The 20436-nt window shown below is 43.0% G+C and overlaps 1 protein-coding gene across 1 annotated transcript in view; it reads left to right on the forward strand.

Annotated features, from left to right (window-relative positions):
- Window positions 1-12462: 12462 nt before the first annotated feature.
- Window positions 12463-20436, forward strand: part of MIER2 (MIER family member 2) — a 311956-nt gene continuing 303982 nt past the window's right edge. Inside the window, exon 1 of the mRNA XM_069648110.1 lies at window positions 12463-12530. Within this exon, the coding sequence (XP_069504211.1) occupies window positions 12522-12530 (9 nt within the window). The 5' untranslated portion in view covers window positions 12463-12521. The remainder of the gene's footprint in view (window positions 12531-20436) is intronic.

The raw sequence follows: 20436 nt of genomic DNA on the forward strand, positions 1-20436 counted from the left end.
TTCCATATTTAGGTTTTAAAGTATGATAATATGACCATCTGTGAATACCCACAGTGATGGCCATATCTCGAATTTAAAGGTCTCCACGCCAGATGTCTCCCCACCAGACATCACTTCTACTTTTACCATGGTTAATTTCTTTTTTTCAAAGGTTTTATTATTGAAAGAGAAAACATCAACAGTTTGGGATTATATGTAAATGATAAGCAGGGTAAAAAGTTTTGATATTGTATCTATAATAAAACAGCAAATGTAGAACACAAAAGATTCCTACACTGTATTTTTAAACTTTGCTGTATCACACTAGGAGGTTGAACATGAACAGACATATGACAGACAAGACTAGAGAGGATCTAGGTGAGAAGATACATACAGCGATGGAGAGGTTAAGGGGTAGTAGAGCAGGTCAACTGCTTCAAACGATTATGAAATATAATCCAAAGCGTTCAGCCTCTGTATATCTCAGCAAAGCGCCCTGATGTCTCTATGAGCATGTCCATAGTAACTTCCTATAGAGCTGACCTCTGCTCTGAAATTGCAAATCGCAAAAGATCTGCCAGACAGCTCAAGGGGTTGAATTTGTGTCTGCTTTTCCACTGTCAGATTATGGCACATTTGGCACATGTCATTGCTCTTTAAGGGGGTAGGTCGAGCTCAGCCTGGTCAGGTTTATATAAACTTCTCTAGATGTGCCAATCATGATGCTTAGCCTTTGATACACACCTTGCCAGTTGTCTCTCACCTTGTTGCATTCCAATAACATGTGGCTTAGGCTTGTCCAGGGTCCCCACCGTACTAATAATTGGCTGTTTCTTTTAGTCCAGTCTTGAATATCCTTACTAGTGTCCAGTACACCCTAGAACGTATTCTGCTGCATAAGTCTTATTCTATGGTCCCTTGATTCCCTCTTAATGTTTCCCGCGGTAGTCGGCCACTACCCTGCTGCATTGAGCCCCTTAGCACATTCACCCATTTTATCTTCTCTGGATTTAATCATCATCCTGTTGCTCAGCAATTTGCTTGTAAAGCAAGCATAGGTGTCTTCCTTCTCTCGCTGTCTGGTCCACCATATAAGCTAAAGTATCCTGCTCTTGCCGCCATAGTTCAGCTAAATCTTGGTACCACTGAGCATTGTCCAGTGCTAGATTTTACTTCTTCCATTCTCTTTCCTAGCGTGCCAGCTCAGCCCCTTCGAACTCACCAACTGCTGGAGCCTTTGCGTTTTGTGACTCAGATTTCATTGTGGGTTTTCCAACAGAGGCATGTTCTCTGTACAAACTGATTATCCCCATAAAACGTGGTCAGAACTTAATTCAGAATGCTCCCTTTGCCTTCTCCTCGTTGTATAGCATGCCACTGAAATGACAAGACTTTTTGTCATTTCAGCTTGAAGTTGGACCCAGGCAGGTACCTCTATTCCTTCACCTTTCTCCCACCAGTAAACTGGATATAGAACAGCAGCCTGGTGGTATGTCTTCATGTTGGGGGAAGTTGAAGCTTCTCTTCTCGGCTGATGAATGCATTCTCTTCATTTCAATGAACAGCTTTCTATTACTGTTGCAGAACACCATCTGTTGTATTTTCATTGTTTTCTTGCAGTCATGCTCTGGGACATGCATAAGGATTGCACATAGTTTGTACATAAGGTGTGGAAGGACTATCATTTTGAAACAATCAGGGCTCCCTTCTGAAACAATTTTTAGTCTCCCTAAAAGAGAGAGTGCCAGCTTCTCCCAATTTTAAATCATTGTATTTAGTTCCTCGAGGACATCATCAAGGTTTGCTCCTAAATTCCTTGTGAAATCTCGGGAATTAGACCCAGAAGTACTTGAATCACTCAGTCTCGTGCCTCCTCAGCCACCACTCCATATGGGCTCTGTGGCACCTGTTAGATAGGGCCAGGACCATAGATTCTCCCGGATTTATTTTGTAGACTGATACAGTTCCATACTGCCCGAGGGTGGATGACAGATTTGAGAATGACTCATCAATGTTGCTCACACTAATTAGCCTATCGTCCACATAAAGTATTCCCATTATAACATCTGGAGCCATAACCTATGCCCTTAATATGTCTGTTTATCCTCACCATCTCAATTAGACGTTTCAATGCTAAAATGAACAGATGAGGGGAAAGAAGACATTCCTGCTGAAGAAGCCAGATTGACAGCCCTTGATGTATACATATGCTTCTGGTGTTCTGTAGAGCACTTCAATCATTCTCACTATTTTAGAGACAAAAGCACATCAGTGCAGGACCGCAAACAGGAAGTCCTGGGACACACATTCAAATGTCTCTTCAACGTTGATAACGTTGCTTTCAGGTTGAATTACTTTTTACATATACAAAGTGTGTGAAGCAGTGGGCCTGTATTATGAACTCTTTACCTGCCCATCACAAAGCCCAGCTGGTCTTGTTTTACCATCTGTAGTCAATTTGCTAGCACTTTAGCATACATTTTAGAAACTCACGGCGATGGGCATTGGCCTACCATATTTATGTATAGACATGATTGTAGCTTGTTTTTGAGTTGCCAACATTCCCCACTTTGAGTTTTCTCTGAAGATAGAACTCTACAATGAACCCATCCAAACCTGTACTCTCGCTGTTCTGCATCATTTCCAGGGCCTTAAGAATTTCAGTGTCATTAAATGCTGGTTTTGGCTTCTATGGTGTTATAGATGGTGCACACATTACTCCAGGTCATAGAGACGTTCATGGGGTGTTTATTGTCTTCAAACTGTCCCGCTCTCTCACGTCTCAATTTGACACTCCTCTCTAGCCTAGGCATCTGTAGCCTCGGATTAGTGCTAGTGAATGTTGATCCCTACTGTCTGAGATCTGCCTTTCGCTACAGGAGGTACCCCAAAATGATGGCTCTCTAATCTCTCTCAGGGACTTCCTAACTTCCCCTACTCTATCTACAGAAGATGAATAGTGTCTTGCCCTTACTCTGGATGGGGTCAGGCTGTACACTCACATCCACTCTCACCTCGCCCTTTCTAATCTGAATACTTTCCGTTCAATCGTCCCTTGTTTCTGATGCCCGTTCCAAGTTTCACGCTTCCTAATCTTGGCTCCACCCTTTGAAGTTACCTTTCCTACCACTCCATTCGACTATCCCATACACACTATGGCTCCCTTCCTGCCACACTACAACACCACTGTAGTGCGTGAGCTAAATGAGTCAGAAAACATGGTACTGATGCGTGGCCATCTTGGACATTCACTTCCATTTACCGCAGGAAAACAGTAATGAAAGCCTACGTTTTCCTGGGCTCAGCTAGCAAACATGTATTTCTGCTGCAGAGACAAGGTCACATATTTCTGTCAGATGACCAAGCCGGGGAGAATAGTTATTGTATTTTCCACCGAAGGACGAGCTAGAAAGGGAGTCGCAGCACTCTGCAGGTGCAGTGATAAGGGGCAGTGGGAACGACAGCAAGGAGGGAAGATGGGTTTTTCCACTTCTAACAGGAATATTCCACTCTGTTTATGCCTCATGCTTATTGTCTGCTCTTCGGCCGAGGGCAGCATGGTCACCCATGAGGGGCGGGGATCGAAAGTAGCCCCCATAAGAGACAAGGGTTTTTCCTCTTGGAGATTCAGATTGGAAGGGATGATGCTCCATTCCATATCTCTTTAGAACAATCAATCTCTTTGCCTACCTGCTGTGGGACTAAGCAGTGTTGTTGTGGCCGAGATGAAGGTGTCTCCTGTGGCGATCTTAACGGTGAAGTCTTTTTCACCTTTTGTTTATATATAATCGATTATGTGTTCTTTCTGTTTGTATGTTATGAGTGAATAAACAGCCTATAATGCGCCTTTTTTTTATAACTATCATTGATGTGTTATGTGTAATTCTGTGTCTATCTGAGTCCAATGATTACATTTGCAAGGGTCCGGAGAACGTAAGTACAGGATCTCCACAAGCGACCACGATAAAGCAAAACAATCACTCCTCCTGCTACTACTCACCTCCTCCCGTTACTACTCAACTCCTCCCACTACTAGTCTTATCTGCCCACTACTCAAACACCCTCCTTTGAACATGTACCATTCACTTCAATTTCACTCCTTACACTAATCGTTCTACTACCTCATCACACACACACTCACACTGCAGAACCACCTCCACTCCCAGCCAAAACCTCACCTGCTCCACAGATCTCCTCCAAAAGACTCTGCTCCTTTCTTCCTCCTGATGGTCCCTTGTTTGTCCTCCATGTCTAACCTCACACGGAAAACCCACACATTCCACTTCCTACTGCTTCCTTTTATCCTTCTTCCCCTCTTTGGATTGGGCCTGTCTCTACCCAATCGTGTCCTTTGTCTCCTTCCATTGGCGTATGTGCAATGGGAACTCATAGGAAGGGGGTTAAGTTCCTCCTACTTTCTATTCGCGGGTAGGCAGAGCATGGCCAATGATGGTCTGGACGGGCCAATGTTTACGTTAATTTTTCGTGACCCGTTCTCGGACAGTCCCCTGGTAAGTCTGTTTAGCCAGGTTGGGTACAACTCTACTTGTTGTCCCTGGTGGTCTGGGAGCTTTGGAGTGGATGTGCAGGCTTTCTGTTCTATTTGGCAGCTCCACAAGGCGGTCTATGTGGCTGCACAACTATGCAATCTCCCTCTCTCTCTCTCTCTCTTGGTCACAAAGCGCTTGTGCCCCGGAATTCTTCCCCGGTAGTTCTCTTATTCCATTTCCCCTTGGCGACTCTCTCTCTCCTCACAGCCTATCTCTCCCTAAGCCCAGTGACAGAGCTGGTTTCTCTTTTGTTGGGGCTATTTCCATTGCTATTGAAGCTCTGAAATTAAAGGAAAGATACTGACAAGTATCTTTAAACAGAAGTGATGTTGGAGGCAAGGGTCTGCAAATGAACATGCTGGCACAGGGGTGGGCAGGGTTTTATGGTCCTCTCAACAGGTCCATTCCCCAGGTTGAGGACTGGCTCTGTGCTTCTGTTTATACCTCCCCCCTCAGCTTAGAGGGGCTCTCATCCTGTCTTGACAAGGCTAGAGAACTAGCCTTTTCACAATCATTTGCATATAGAGACAATTCGAAATCTTTCTATGACCCCTTTTGTTGTTCTAGTTTCCTCTGTGTACAGCTCCCTATAGAACTGGCAGATTTCAGTGCAGATTTCATTTGATATGTGGCTGTTATTCCAATCTGTCATCATCCTCATTGCAACATGTTTTGCACTCTATCCGATAGGCCAGGAGCCTAGATGACTTTTCTACACTCTCCAAGAAATCATGGTTTATATCCTGACAATGTATTTTGTGTCATGAGCATACTGTTCTTTTATAGCATGTGTCAGTCCAAGTAGACTTTGCAAGTTGTTTCCAGACGGGTCATGCTCGTATGCTCCCATTAGTGTCAAGTGTGTTATCTCTGATTCCCTCAAGATGTTGTTTCTTTCTCTCTTTCTCCCTGCAGCGTACTGCATTGCCTCCTTCCTCGAGTAGGCTTTTATGAAGTCCCACAGTGTCCCTATTGGGGGACACTGGGTTTATTACGCATGAATACGTGTCCATGACGTCCTCAAGTTCCTCAGAGAATCTATTATCCATTAGCAGGTAGCTGTTAAAGGACCATGTCTTCAAATGCAGGGCTTTTCCAATGTGCCATAAAGATAGTTAAAGGGTAGCATGAACCGAAATTGTAATGTAATAAAAGGGGGTTGTTTTGGTCTTGTGCAGAAGGGATGTGACCAAGCAGTGGCTGGACGGCTCCTTTCGAGTGGGACCAAGCCTGATCTGCATATTGTTTTACCACTTTTTGCAATCGCTCAGCAGGCTGAAGAACAATGGTCTGGAGGGTTGCCCAGAGCAATTGAGGGTTGCCCAGAGCAACTAGCCTTTTCACAATCATTTGCATATAGAGACAATTCGAAATCTTTCTATGACCCCTTTTGTTGTTCTAGTTTCCTCTGTGTACAGCTCCCTATAGAACTGGCAGATTTCAGTGCAGATTTCATTTGATATGTGGCTGTTATTCCAATCTGTCATCATCCTCATTGCAACATGATTTGCACTCTATCCGATAGGCCAGGAGCCTAGATGACTTTTCTACACTCTCCAAGAAATCATGGTTTATATCCTGACAATGTATTTTGTGTCATGAGTATACTGTCCTTTTATAGCATGTGTCAGTCCAAGTAGACTTTGCAAGTTGTTTCCAGACGGGTCATGCTTGTATACTCCCATTAGTTCCAAGTGTGTTATCTCTGATTCCCTCAAGATGTTGTTTCTTTCTCTCTTTCTCCCTGCAGCGTACTGCATTGCCTCCTTCCTCAAGTAGGCTTTTATGAAGTCCCACAGTGTCCCTATTGGGGGACACTGGGTTTATTACGGATGAATAAGTGTCCATGACGTCCTCAAGTTCCTCAGAGAATCTATTATCCATTAGCAGGTAGCTGTTAAAGGACCATGTCTTCAAATGCAGGGCTTTTCCAATGTGCCATAAAGATAGTTAAAGCGTAGCATGAACCGAAATTGTAATGTGATAAAAGGGGGTTGCTTTTGGTCTTGCGCAGAAGGGATGTGACCAAGCAGTGGCTGGATGGCTCCTTTCGAGTGGGACCAAGCCTGATCTGCATATTGTCTTCCTACTTTTTGCAATGGCTCAGCAGGCTGAAGAACAATGGTCTGGAGGGTTGCCCAGAGCAATTGCAGGAGATCAAGACCAATTCTAAACCTTCCAGCCATCCTCCATTTTGTGTCTTCTGTTCTCAATCGAGCAGTCATGGAACATCGGAAAAAGGTTTCTTCTAACCAAAAAGGAGTCTATTCATGACAAGTGTTCATATTGGGAGGAATAGAAGGTGTAGACTCATTCTATTGGATGCCTATTACTCCTAACTTCAACTAGTCACAGATCTTGCATCTGTATTTGTATTGCAACTCTTGCTGGTTTGGAATAGTGTTCCATTGCAGATTTATCCAGAATAAGATCCATCAGTATGCATTTCTTCAGTCTTCAGTCAGTGCAATGTTGTCACTGTAAAAGTCTAGGCGTTTCTGGGAAAGCGAGTGAAGGAAGTCTCAATCACACACATTCCAAGCAAGCATACTTGCCACTGTGCATTCTACTCTTAATTTTACAACCACCATCTATCTTACTTGAATGGGGTTTAATCCTATGTCACAAATCAGTATTTTTATATTCATGCTTGTCTCTAGATGGCAGACAGCGGATAGCTATCCCCTATATGTCATCCACGCCAGCTATCTAAACTTTGGATTGGTTCAACTATCTGTTAAAATGTCCTACGTTGAGGTCAGCTAAGTGTTCAAACTATAACATAACGCACAAGATTTACAATATTAAGAATCTATTTTTAAGCGTTTAGGCTGTGGGTCACTTATAGTGTCATCATTAAGTAAGCAATAAGCCCAGAGCTGGGAGGGCATTATCGCTTTAGGTAATGCCCCGGGCCCATATTAGAGACTCAGGGGCATTCCCCAACAAGCGAGGGGCGTATTGCTATTAGTACCCTGGCTCATTAGAACAGGATACTAATAGTTTGGTTGATGAGAAGAAGAAAAAAGAAAAAAAGATGGCTGCCATCGATCGGGTGATAAAGGACTATGTAGTCCCTTCCTCCTTTCCATTCCGGCGTTTCGCAGATTGGGAGCAGGTGGGCAGGGGACCATGTTCCTGGCGCAGGACCAGAAAGAAGAAGGTGTGGGGTGGGTTGGGAGGGAGTGAAATATGTGGCAAAGGGGCGTGAGGACGTGGGTGGGCACTTACCTTGTTCCCCGGCAGGGGAGATGATGGCCTAAAGCCCTGATGAGGTTTGGAGCGGCGGGATTACTGTATGTTAATGCCCCCGCTACGAGTCTCTCCATTGGCTGGGAAGAGAAAGCCGTGCCCCCACTGGGTACTAATTGTGAATAAGGGCTCAAATAGATGTACGCATAGGATAGAAGGATTCACAATGGATACTAGCTTCGGGGCTACTACATGCTGGGTCTCAGTGTTAAGGAGATGGATGTTAATGATTGACGAGTACATTGGTAACACCTGCTGAGGTAGCGTAAAGCTTTCCTCCTTCATGGCGGGGGAAAGCTCTGCTAATTGAAGTTATGATTGGTTATTTGGTTGTGGCAGATGGACTTAAAGATCCTTTGGTTGATCAAATGAGAAAGCGGATTGTACCATGCATACCACTCAGAGTATACATAATAGTAGTGGAGGCTATGGTGCTTGTAATTACTGGAGGTTTGATTGTATTGCTTCCAGTAAAAGTGGCATCAGTGTCGCACTCTCACAAATCATCTAGCAAAACCTCCCTCTTGATTCTCAATATGTTAGCCTCAGAAACAGGAGCTGACAGCTGGGTAAATTTGTCGATCTTACTACGTGTGGAAATGTTGGTAGTAGCTTTAAGCTTGGCCATAGTCTTAGTTGTGTGGCGATAAAGAGCTGTCATCATGTAGTCTAAAATCCAAAGGTAACAGTGTCACAAAATATTGTGTGTTAGAGATGTATGAACAACTGGTTCAAGGGACAAGCAGAATCTGACACCTGGTTCTCTACTAACACAGACGTTTCATGCACGCTTCAAACATATACTGGGGAGCCTATGGAACAGATATGCCTCTGACTAGGGCCGTAAAGTCTGTTTGTTTTCGGCATAGATTCTAACAAAAAGCTTTGACAACCCTTTGGCAGCTGCGAGAAACCTGAAGGTGTCTCACTTGCTAGTCCCTAGGGATCTGTCATCCAGGTGGTCAGGACATGGCCATCGCTATTGGATCCAGTTCCTAGGGGTGGACTAGTGAGGGAGGATCACCTGAATGAGGGGTCCTCGGGGAGTGGAAGTGGGACACCGAAAGGTGAGGCACGGTATCCCCTTCCTTATGACACCTTTTCCCCCATCCTGCCCAGCAGGATACTTAAAAACTCTACCCCCTTTTTTTTAATACGAACACTTTCTCACAGCGTGAACGAAAACAGACTAATATCCGAGCCGTTTACCTGACATGTCCCAACACAAGGGTCAGGCAGAGTCAGGCAATTACTGACAACTATACAAACCTGACTACACTTTCCCTTTCTTATACGGATAAAAGGTGGAGCACAAGAGCACACTCCGAGCAAGGTCGAAAGCACGAGGAAACAGCCATTCCAGGGTGGCAGTTCAAACAGAGGAGGAAGGTGGCGAGACCTGAAAGGACGTCAAGGAGGGAGTTGCCCTTGCCCTTTTCAACCCAGACCTGCGAAGTTTCCGATGGAAAATACATAAGACCGGGAATCACAGGTGGCAGGTGGTGCGATGGATGTCCGCGGGACATGGCACCCTGCTGCACTGATTGGTAGGGAGCAGAGATGTGGTGGCCATCGAGGTACTGTCCTTGACTCTAGCGGCAAAAGGAACCGTCAACGAGTTCAACACAGACGGTGAGTCGGAGGGACCTGATAGTCAACCAGTTTGTGTTAGGCTCAAAGTTGCATGTAGCAACAGTAGCAAGAAAAACAGACAAAAGGTCTTTGATGAACTGTGCAAGCAAACTTGGTATCAACGTCAGCGGGGTCTGGCGCCACGTGGGCGCTCAGTTGAAGGTCTCTGACAGGTACCCTTCTCCTGAGCAAAGAAACTGTGTTGAACATTGTGAGTAAGACAACACTACAATGACCAAGAAGTCGCAGGAAAGGCCGGTATGAGGGATCAAGGTGGTCATACAAGAGTAAAGTCAAATCCCTTGTACAATTGAAAGTCCTTGACACACTGCAAAGGTTTTTGTTATTATAAAATTGGCGTTGGCACCCGGCTAAGGAGAACGCCTTACAAACTGTGATGGTAAAAAGCCTGCACTTCCCGTAGATTAACAGAGTGACCCAGTGAGACAAAATCGCCCTTTGGAAGTCTGTTTGAATCGGCAAGTGCTGTGGAGGTCTGAGCCCAGACGAGGGGGAACAAATGTGAAACTGTATGATTGTTTAAAAAGACATCAATACTTTATATTATCGTAGGAGAAGAGAAAAACTAAAGAAAGCAAACTGTGTTATTGGGGCAAAGGTGAAACCAACCGAGGGATGCCCGAGAAAGCATAGTAATGAAAGAACTGTGTGAAGCCTGACTAGGGGCTAAGAGAGAGACTGACGGGGGGGCTTAAATGAAAGCCAGACTGGGGGATGGTAAACCAAGGGAAGTGAATTCCACATAGGGAGAAAACACCCATGAACATTGTGATGACAAGTGTGTACCCCACTGAGGTATGTCCACAGTGAGTAGTTGGTCGGAGCCCGACTGAGGAAGACTAGCGATTGAGAAAGGATTGGAGCTGAGGGGGATCCAAGGGTGACAGGTATTCACCCCACATGAAAAGTAAGGAACTTTAGTTTTGTTGTTTTGGCACATCAGGCCGTCTGAAGCAAGATACTTTGCATGAGAAGATACTTGGACACAGAAGGCACTGATACGTGAAAAAGGAACTGTAACCTGGTGCTGGAGAAGCCCAGGAGTGTGCTTTGCTCGAGAGTCCCGTGCTAAAAACGTGTGGAAGGGAGACCCCAGCCATAACATCCTGACTTATTATTTATGTTACCACTGCTTTCTTTTTTCGTGAACATTATCCCACACTCTTTTGTAGCTTAGCGGTAAGGATTGGCAATAGTTTGTTTTTAGTATTGGCCCTTTCCATTTGCCTTGACTCCACTAGGACTGTATTATTATTATTTGATGGTCATAGCTTGTTCCCGTCTTAGAGTTAGGTTTAGTTTAGGCGTTAATCTGACCCATTTTACAGTTTAATAAACACCCTTGAACTGTGATCACTTATGTCTGTCTTACTTTGAAACCATGCCTTCCTTACACAGCTGAGTGGCTTTGTTCAAATCTGAAATTAGCAACATTGGAAATCAAACAGATCAAACCACTGTGCTCTTTGCGCTATATGTCAACCCAGTAAACCCTGGCACAGTTACTGGGAGGAAAGAGGCAAAGTCTAAGAAAACAAAATAAACCACTGTCCAAGTAGCTCACCACTTCCCCATAAGATTGTATTCTCTTCTGCAATTTCCAGGACAAATCCAGCAGAGGGACCACCTAGAGTCAACAAGCAAATGTCGAATTCACAGTAGATCCTTGCAGGTAAGGTAGTAAAATCAGCACAGGGACTCAATTGTGTGAGATTGCATTTGCGTACCGTGAACCGCAGACTGTCAATAGCCACACTTTGCCGTCGCTGCAATAGATGGAAGCTCAGGTCTTGTTGCAGATGGCAATAGGCCCTTCCCTCCTACACTGGGTTGCCAAAGATAATAGTAATCCAAGACTATCATTTGATCAAACAAAGGAACTTCAAGTCCATCTGCTGCTACCAGATAACCAATCATAACTTCAATAAGCAGACGTCCTGTGGCCCCCCTATCAAGAACGAGGAAAGCTTTACACACCTCATTTAACGTAACAGATGCACTTGTTCATCATTAAAATATTTATCCATGCTCAAATACATTTAAGCCATTATCCTCAAATAATGAGGACACAATAAGCAACACTCTTAATTGGTAAAGCCAGTAAGATAGTTCAGTGAGTTCTGTGATTGGCTCAGTCATCTATGTTTTGACTGCAGGACACAGGCTTGAAGCCCGAAAATGCCGATGCAGCCAGTCTTGCAAGTTGCTCAATTCATAATACCTATTATTGGAGTAATCTGGCATGGAACACTATATCAAAGCGTTATGTTATTTTATAATCACATATACATTAAATGAGCATGTCACTACGTACTAGGATTTCCGTCTGTCATTCAATCCAGACTCGAACAGTACCATATTTACCTTTCTGCAGAGAAGAACACACTTTCTTCAATGGGTATACAGCTGTTATCACACTCAAGTTTGTATAACTGTACTCCAGGCCTCCATTCTGCCTCCTTGACACTTCTAGCTAAACGCTGGCTTTGTATAGCACTTGGTCCTTTCCATTAGTAACTAGACTGATTGTGTTTTTCAGATCCTGATATATAGTCTTACACTGGCCTCTATAACGCACCCTCATGCTAGTAGTCTGTGCTGCTCGCTCTGGGCTATGTTCTACCATCCAAAACACTGTTCTGCACTGTGAAGGCTTTCTCTTTCCTCCTTATGCATAAGTTATGTTTCTAAACTCTTTGACCCCCCCCCCCCAGGCAATGCTGCCCTTACTTCCAAGTCGCGCTTCTTCACTGCAAGTGTTTGTCTATTCTGCTACATAACAGACTTGTCTCTTGCCTCCATTAAGACTTTGGTTGGCCCTTCATTCTCGTTCCTGTCCTCTAAGAGATCTAGAGTGTCTCAGAAAACCTTTCCACTCTGTATTATGCCACTGCCAACTCTATATCTCCCCTCACGTCTTTGTTCTGCCCCCCTAGGCCTCTCTCCTGCCCCCCTCAGGCCTTTCTATCCATCCAAGCACCGCCCCTGGAGTCAGCACGTCCATCATTTTTGTCAGCCAATCAGCGCGCAGCTCCTGATCCGGGTGCCTGCGCCGCTCGCGCACAGAGAGCGGACAGAGCCGGCGCCATGGCGGAGGTGAGCGGAGCCTAGGCCGCGGTGAGGGGAGGGGGGCGGAGGGAGATGCGGGTCCGTGGCCCCTAGGCTTGGGGTTGCCCACAATACGTCCCGGGGCCCCCTGTCTTCCGACGGTGCTCGATGGACACCCCCAGCGGCACCCCCCTTGACGTCGTTGCCATATTGTGATCCATTGCAATAAACTGCGCTGCCAGATAATGAGCCAATGATTGTGCGCTTGCGCGACAGGAGCCCCGCCCCTTTGTAAACTTTGCCGTCTTCCAGTTCTTATGTCTACCTTAAACACTGAATGGGGGTGGGTGCAAGGTACCTTGTATACCACTTTCAGGAATTTACCAGCACCGCAACCTGCACGTTATTCCCCCCCCCCCCCCGTGCAACAGCAAAGCCCTTAACCGTGCATCGCCCCTGCTGTGCGAACATGCTCATGAGATGCAGAAGATGGGATGCGGTGTACGGTGTAAGGGCAATGCAAGCAGGTGTACTGAACCATTTATAAAAGGGGTGCATTCCGCACAGAGTAAGGTTTCGTGCCGATTAACGGGGTGTAGAGTGCATCATATGGATGTAGTAAGCTGGTGTCGCTGAATGCAGTTTAGAGCAAAGGTGCGCTGTGTGAGATGCCGTTTACAACAGCAGGCCGCAGTGCAAGAGGCATTTTTGTGCATACTGTTTGGTAAGGTATTGAACGCTACAAAGGGGTGCACTTCAAAAAAGAGAGTGCAGTGTTAATGGATGAGGTCTGCGAAGTAGCGGCACTCTCATTTCAAAGTGGTTAGCATGCAGAAAGAGGTGTTGCGCAGATAAAGTGGCTGAAGTGAATGCAAAATGAGTGTTTCCACCTCTGACCCTTAATATATGTAACGACCGAAAGGTGATATTGCACTCTACATAAGAAACGTGTATGGACTCTTAAAAGTAGATAAGATGATAGCATTCCCCTCCTAGAATGCACAGTATTGAACAACTTGCCTTCTAACGGATAGGTTTGCTACAGGAACTGAACACCCTACTTTTTTTTTACTGTCAAGGCTTTAATTAAAAAAAATGTCCCCTTAGAACTTCTGCTATGTACTCTCTCTTTACTGTTACAATAGTCTGCTGCTTTCAAGCTAGGATCACACTAAAGCACGACAAGGGATGAAAGCGTAAACAAAACTGCTGTTCCTGCACCAAAACCAATGCACCGTTTCTGATCTTCACCAGTGACATGCACGGGTCTCATATGGCATGTAAACATTTGTTCTCGGTTAACACCTTTTTATGAACATGTTAAAATCGTGAAGTTACAATTCATTTTGAAATGGCTTTTGTTGATGTCGTTTTTTTATTATTTTAGTTCATTTTACTTTTCACAAATGTTCACATATAATCAATAATTTCAATTCATGGCTTTAAAAAGTTCCACTATGTTTCCTATTTGTATTTTTGATTTAAACTTCCAATCTTTCTACCAACGCAATGTAAGATATTTTAATATACATCATGCATGCTTTCCTAAAATGTCTTTCTCAAATATATACTACGTCCTCCCATTCCATTTAGCCAAAATGGGTCTAAGGATATTTCCTTAAAACCTTCAGCCCACTCTTTATAGCTTCTAAAGTAATGTTTTTTCATAGCCTGACAGCCCGTGCCTTATGGTTTGAATTTCATTAGATTTTTTTTCTTTTACACATTCTACTTTCTTCTTTAGCAATTTTTCGCCAAATTACTGTATTGGCCAATACCAGTAACTTATTCATTCGTATTAGCAGGAATACTCTTCTATATTTTGGATCTGGAAATTGGTATATGTATTTTTGGGGGATGCATATATCTGAAATACAATTTGTAGTAGTCTTGTAGGGATTTTAGTTTACCTACATGATCGTGATTTTGTGTCCAATCCCAGGCAATAGAAGTGTTTTTTAAAATTTTTTTTAGAGAAGGCCTTGATGCCCCAACGACATCAGCCCATGTAGGAGTCCAGGCTATCTCTTTTGAAGTATTCTTCGTTCTTTGAATTCAGTTAGGCTCTTACATTTTCCATCAAACATTTCCCTCTTTATTGACAATAAGATGTTCTCTGAATTTGCATACATTATATTTAAAAACATCATTCCACTATTTTTATCTGAGTGCTCAATGATGTTAATCCAGGTTCAATGCAAATTTAGGGGTAGCTGTGGACAATCCCAGAATTCTACGTGAAATTAGTTCCTCTAAACCATCTATCCACTTACCTAAATTCAAATAGATACATTCCTTAGCAAATGCAACCACAGGCACTCATGTTTGACGTTATAACATTATTACGCCTATCGAGCTGTATCCCAGGTTATTTGATACCATTTTTGTTAGCATTGTCATTAAGGCTATTGCTCGGGTGTGACGATGGGATAACCTATTCTGCTCATATCATTTCACCCGTATTTCGTATCACAGATATTTATAAGCTTCCACCTTTTCTATCCATTCTTCACTAACAACCATACCTTTTACCCCATGTGTTCAAAACTCATATTCTTTTTTTCCAAATGTATATGCAAGTAATTTCTTATAGCGTACTTCATTATTTTTTCAGCGCCTTTTTTCAGGCCTACACATGTGGCATCAAAAATAGCGAGATCATCTGCATAGCTGAGATATGTCATTTTTACACTTCCCATTTTAGGAGCACAGGTGTCCCCACCAATCAGATGCTCATCCAAGTCTACCATAAACAGATTAAACAAAATCGATGACAAGGGGCACCCCTGTTTCACTCCTCTTGCTGTTTCAGTTGGGGCAGTCCTATCTCTAGAGCATGGGTGCACAACATACGGCCCGCCATGCTGTTTTTTCCGGCCCGCGAGGCACAAAGACTTTCCTAATGGAGGGCGGCCCGCAAGCAGAATCGGCCGCCCTCCATTAGGAAAGTCTTTGTTGTATTCCGGGCCAGACAAAACACTGGCCGTCATTGGCTCAGCACACATGCACCAGGTCACTCCTACGAGCCACGTAGTGCGTGTGTGCTGCACCAATGGAGTGCCAGCACTACGGCTGGCGTGGCCAGTAAAGCTGACTCAACGAAGGCCATACTCCTCTTGGGCAACCCAAACAGCAAACTATAGCAGTCCAAAATAACGGAATGTCCAATCAAGTGTCAATAAAATATATATAATTTAATTAAACACGATATACAATAACTAAATCAAAATAAATAACAATGGAAAATGTATAGTACAAAATGTAAGTTTGAAATGCAATAAAAATCGTTACCCTCAAAAACATATTCTTTTTCCATGTGTTTAATACAAATTGGGGGTTGAAAAAGCCTCCTGACATGTCCCGCCTACCGCCCCGCCCACTTTTACTTTTCGGCCCACTATAGCCCTCATGTAAGGTACTTTCGGCCCTCTGTCAAAATCAGTTGTGCACCCCTGCTCTAGAGCCATCAAGTCTCACCTGTACCTTAGTTCCTTGATGTAGTAGTTGGCATGCATATAGTAGGTGGGCAGACATACGCATCTTTTTCAGTTTCCCCCCACAATTTGTCTCTATGCATGGTATCAAAGGCACTGGCAAAGTCTTTGTAGAGTATGTGTGGGGGGGGGTTGCATCTTTTATTTTAGGGTAGCCTGATGTATTAAGGTCTTTACAATAAAGATGTTGTATAAACATGAAGGTAAAGCCGAGTTGGAATTTACTTACTGAGTTCTCCTTAAGAATCCACTTTTCCATTTCTCTTAGGACCCAGCCAGCAAATATTTTCCCTGATCCATCTAATAAGGATAGGAGGCGATAGTTACTGGGATTATCTCTTGTACCCTGCTCATGAATAGGTACTAGGTAGGATAATATCCAAGATCTGGGTATTTGTTCTCTGTCTCTTACTTGATCAAATCAATGTTTCAAAATATTGGCCACTTCTGCGGATTTTTTAACATTACAAGATCACATACTCCACCCGAACCTGGAGCTATGGAACTTTTTTTAAAAAAAATAAAAATAGAATGTCATTATGTGGAATGTTTATATGCAGCCGTCCTTTTTCTATTTTTGCAGGTTCTTGGGTTGCCCCAAATTTCTCTAGGACATTTCCCATTTTATTGCTGTTTTCACGCTTAACATTGCCTCATTACCATTTGCCCCTTTCTTATTAAAGGTATTCCACAACAGCTTAATTTCGTTCTTCCTCATTGCTGCATATAAGTTTTGCCATGCTACCACTTCGTGTGATCCAAGATGATTCCTGACTATATTGTGTATTTATATTTGAGTCTCCTAATGGTCATCTGTTTTTCTTCAGTTTCCAGATCTATTAAACTAACTTTCCGAATCTCTTGGCGCATGTGTCTTTTCTCTTTCTTTATATCATTTTCATATGGATGTATATGTTTAGAAGTATCTTTGATACAAAAAGGTACTTCTCCCGTTAAGAAATGTTAGTAATTGATCCAATCCACATGACTATGTCGTTGGGGGAACCAAACCTTGTATACTCTTCATCTATGCTTGTCATATATTTGGCAATGACCTCTATTTTCTTACTCGACCAACCCACTCTGTTCTTACCGTTATTTTTTCTTTAGAAGTGACCATGTTTTCATCCTTCGGTATCCTAATAAATAAAATTCTATGGTCTCTAAACTCTGTACATTTTATTTCCATTTCACTGATGCACTGTTGTTCTGGCACATAGATGTAATCTATTGTGCAGGTGTTTTCCCCTATTCTGTGTTTTTGATGGATGATTATCACCTTTTATATTTCCATTACGGATTTTTAGTTTTAACATGGACAAGAAATTGGCCCTCCTGACAACCCTTTCTCTCTGTACAGTATTCTTATTGCCTCCTCTAGCATTTCCAAACATTCCTTTTGCCAGTTTGGGTGTATTCTAAACATATTGCATTAATGTCGCCAGCTACCATAATCTCTGTATCTTTATCACTCCCTGTTTCGTAATTGCGACTAAGATGTTATCTTGTATATCTTTTTTTTGGAGGGTCATATACATTTATTGGCAAGATGCGTTGATGTGGGGATATCTCAATTATTACATTAACAGATTAGAGCAATGCTCCCCTACTTTGATCTCATAGGCATTATATTTGATGCCTAAGGGCTTAGGCGCGCTATACAAATGACAAATAAATATCAATCGCCTCCATATGGACTGCCTTTTTCTCGCTTACCGACCATTTCACAAAAATGTTAACCATCATACATAACTTCATATATCAAACACGTTTCTTGTATCATGATTATTTCAGATTATTGCAAGTTTATAAAGGAGCCATTTTCTGCCAACAAATGTTTGTCCTCTCGAGTTCCATGAGCTAATGGTCGTCTCTTGTTTATTAGGGATTCTTATCTGGAACTGGGAAGAAAGATAGTAACCACTCCCATTGTGACTTAGCTCCTTGATTGACATTACTTCTTGTCTCGCTGTTCTTGTTTGCTTCGGTAGATTTTTCTGTATTTGCCCCCCCCCCCTCATTACCTTTTTGGTCAAGACCATAACCCCATTTCATTAAGGAGGAAGCATTAGATCTTACTAATTGTGCCACCTCCATATCACGGCAATGTACCTTTTGAACACACATTATTGAAACTCTTTAACAGTGCAACAAATTCATAGTTTCTACTTTTAAGGACACGCAGGGCAGGCACATGATCAAATAGGTTCGGCTTATAGGCGTGGGTTGGTTTTCAGATAGGCGAGAGACGACAAAACATGTCAGATGGTGTTGTATTTTCACCTTAAAGGTTGCCTAAAGTCACCTTCTTCTGAACTTTATACAATGTTCCTTGCTTGAGGAGTATTTTCAGTTATTTCCCTCCCCTTATCTATGGATAGAAAAGACTCTACTTCTTCTGAAACTTCATTGCTTCTGCCCATGCCTAACTCCTCAGCATTACTTTGACTATTTTCTTCTAGAGTTATCATACGTTCAGTTTTCTTTTTCTGTCTTTTAGATAGTAACCAGCACGTTTTGCCACTCTTTCTTAGGTATTGTGTTTTTCTGGGTATCTAGATAGTTTAAGAGTGGTAGAGGAAATAATCAAAGTGAACTTTAGTTACATCTTTCAGATTGTTCAAACAAACGCCTTTTTGCTCTTCTCTCTTTACGGGAGATTGGTATTGAATAGTTGCCATCTTTCTGTGGATCCACCATTGTGGATTCTAGGTGCCCCACCGCTGTCGGGGTGGCTTCATTCACCAGGCTCGCTTTAGGGTCTTCTTTCTTTTTGTCCTGTTCCTCCTTTTTCTGATCTAACTTCACCTTTTCCTTGTTGTTAGATGTTTTTAGATCTCCAATTGCCGCTGTAACCTGCTTTTAACATTGCATAGTGTTTAGTAACTTCGTTAATTAGGAAGTTGCATTGTTTTAATAGTATTTTCAATGAAAAATGTGTGGCCCCGTTGTCCACATTAGGTTGTGCATGGACTTCTGATGTTGCCATTCCACCTTGGTCTTCCCCATGATATTTCATCCAAAAGGCTAGTTAAACAGGGAGAGGTTGACAATAGTTGTTGTACATGATCATTCACTCGCTCCACATTTAAATCTTTTCCTGCTCTTACAACTTGTTTATGCAGTTCGTTTTCATTCTCAGCCGCAAGGGTCAAACATAGTCTTAGGAAAGATTGCTTGTTGTCAATCAATAGGGATTCGGGAGTTAAAGCGACATCTGATTCAATGCAAGGTTCTTTGTCTCCATCTCCTTTTTTCTTTTCCACAAGGGGGCCAAAATACTAATACCAATAGGTTCATTGTGTATCTGTACTGCGATTGTTGCATCAGTTTTGGTTTGCACTGCTTTATTGGATTTACTTATAACTGTGCCTTCCAGCATGCTCACACTTTTGGAGTGATTGTTACCTCGTAGAGTTTAGCAGCTTTTTGGCGGCATTACTTCACTAAGTGTAAATAGAAGTTACAGTGAATTGCACACTTACTGTTTTGTCGAGTCTTCTTAGTGTGTGTTGATTTTCAATTGACTTTACACAGCTGGACAGCACGCCAAAGGCAGCCGGCGGCAAGCCGCGAAACATGGGCACCGAACCCCAAACGCTCGGCACTCCGCTCGCTCGATTAGGGTTCAATGATTTTAAGGTTGCAACTCCTCCTTTTGAAGTAGCAATGGATGAAAGACTGCACACTGCGCATCCGGCTATCCATTCCAACACCAAGTCACCAAACACTTAGCAGATGTAGTTGTAGGGTGCACATTTACCATCTGAGTGGCTGCACCATTTTTGTTAATTATCAAATGTGGATTCCAATGCTGAATATGGAGTAAAGTAACAAAAATGTTGTCAAATAAGTCTTTCACAGACTCTTCTAAATTACACCTGCAACTCCCACTAAGACACTTTTTGAACCATTAATCGCACTACATCATGTGCTGATGTACACACCGTCAACATCTGTTGAGTTATAAGTAAGTGCCAAACATCATAGATTGAATTAGTGCAAGACCGCTTTCAGTCATGATATGTCTCTGGTGCAGCTGACCTTTGTATTGTCTTAGTTATGATGGCAAAGATGTGTAGTTCATGAAGGAGAGCTCAAATTTTCAAGTGCAGATTGAAGATGATGGTTCCAGGATGGACCCATGAGTGAAACCCGGCAGCAGCCATTGATCTGAATGTACCCATCTGAACCAGTTGGGGTGTGTCGGGAACCAAACTAATTGAGCACAGTCAGGGAACTCCATCTGTGTAACTAGCATTGTAAGTAGTCTCATGTGAGTTGCAGAAAAGGACCAGGAGACATGCATCCTTTTTTGTTCACAATGTGAAGTTGATCATCAATGACCTGCCTGGTTGCTTTTGCAGTGCTGGCTCTGGGTCTGAACTATAATTGCCAGTCTTGTAGAAGAGTGTGTTGATCTATTTGTTTAGTTGTATGATTTAGTATTTTGTGTTCAA

This window comes from Ambystoma mexicanum, chromosome 1p (genome assembly GCF_040938575.1).
Source record: "Ambystoma mexicanum isolate Mex_15411 chromosome 1p, UKY_AmexF1_1, whole genome shotgun sequence".
Classification (NCBI taxonomy): Eukaryota; Metazoa; Chordata; class Amphibia; order Caudata; family Ambystomatidae; genus Ambystoma; species Ambystoma mexicanum.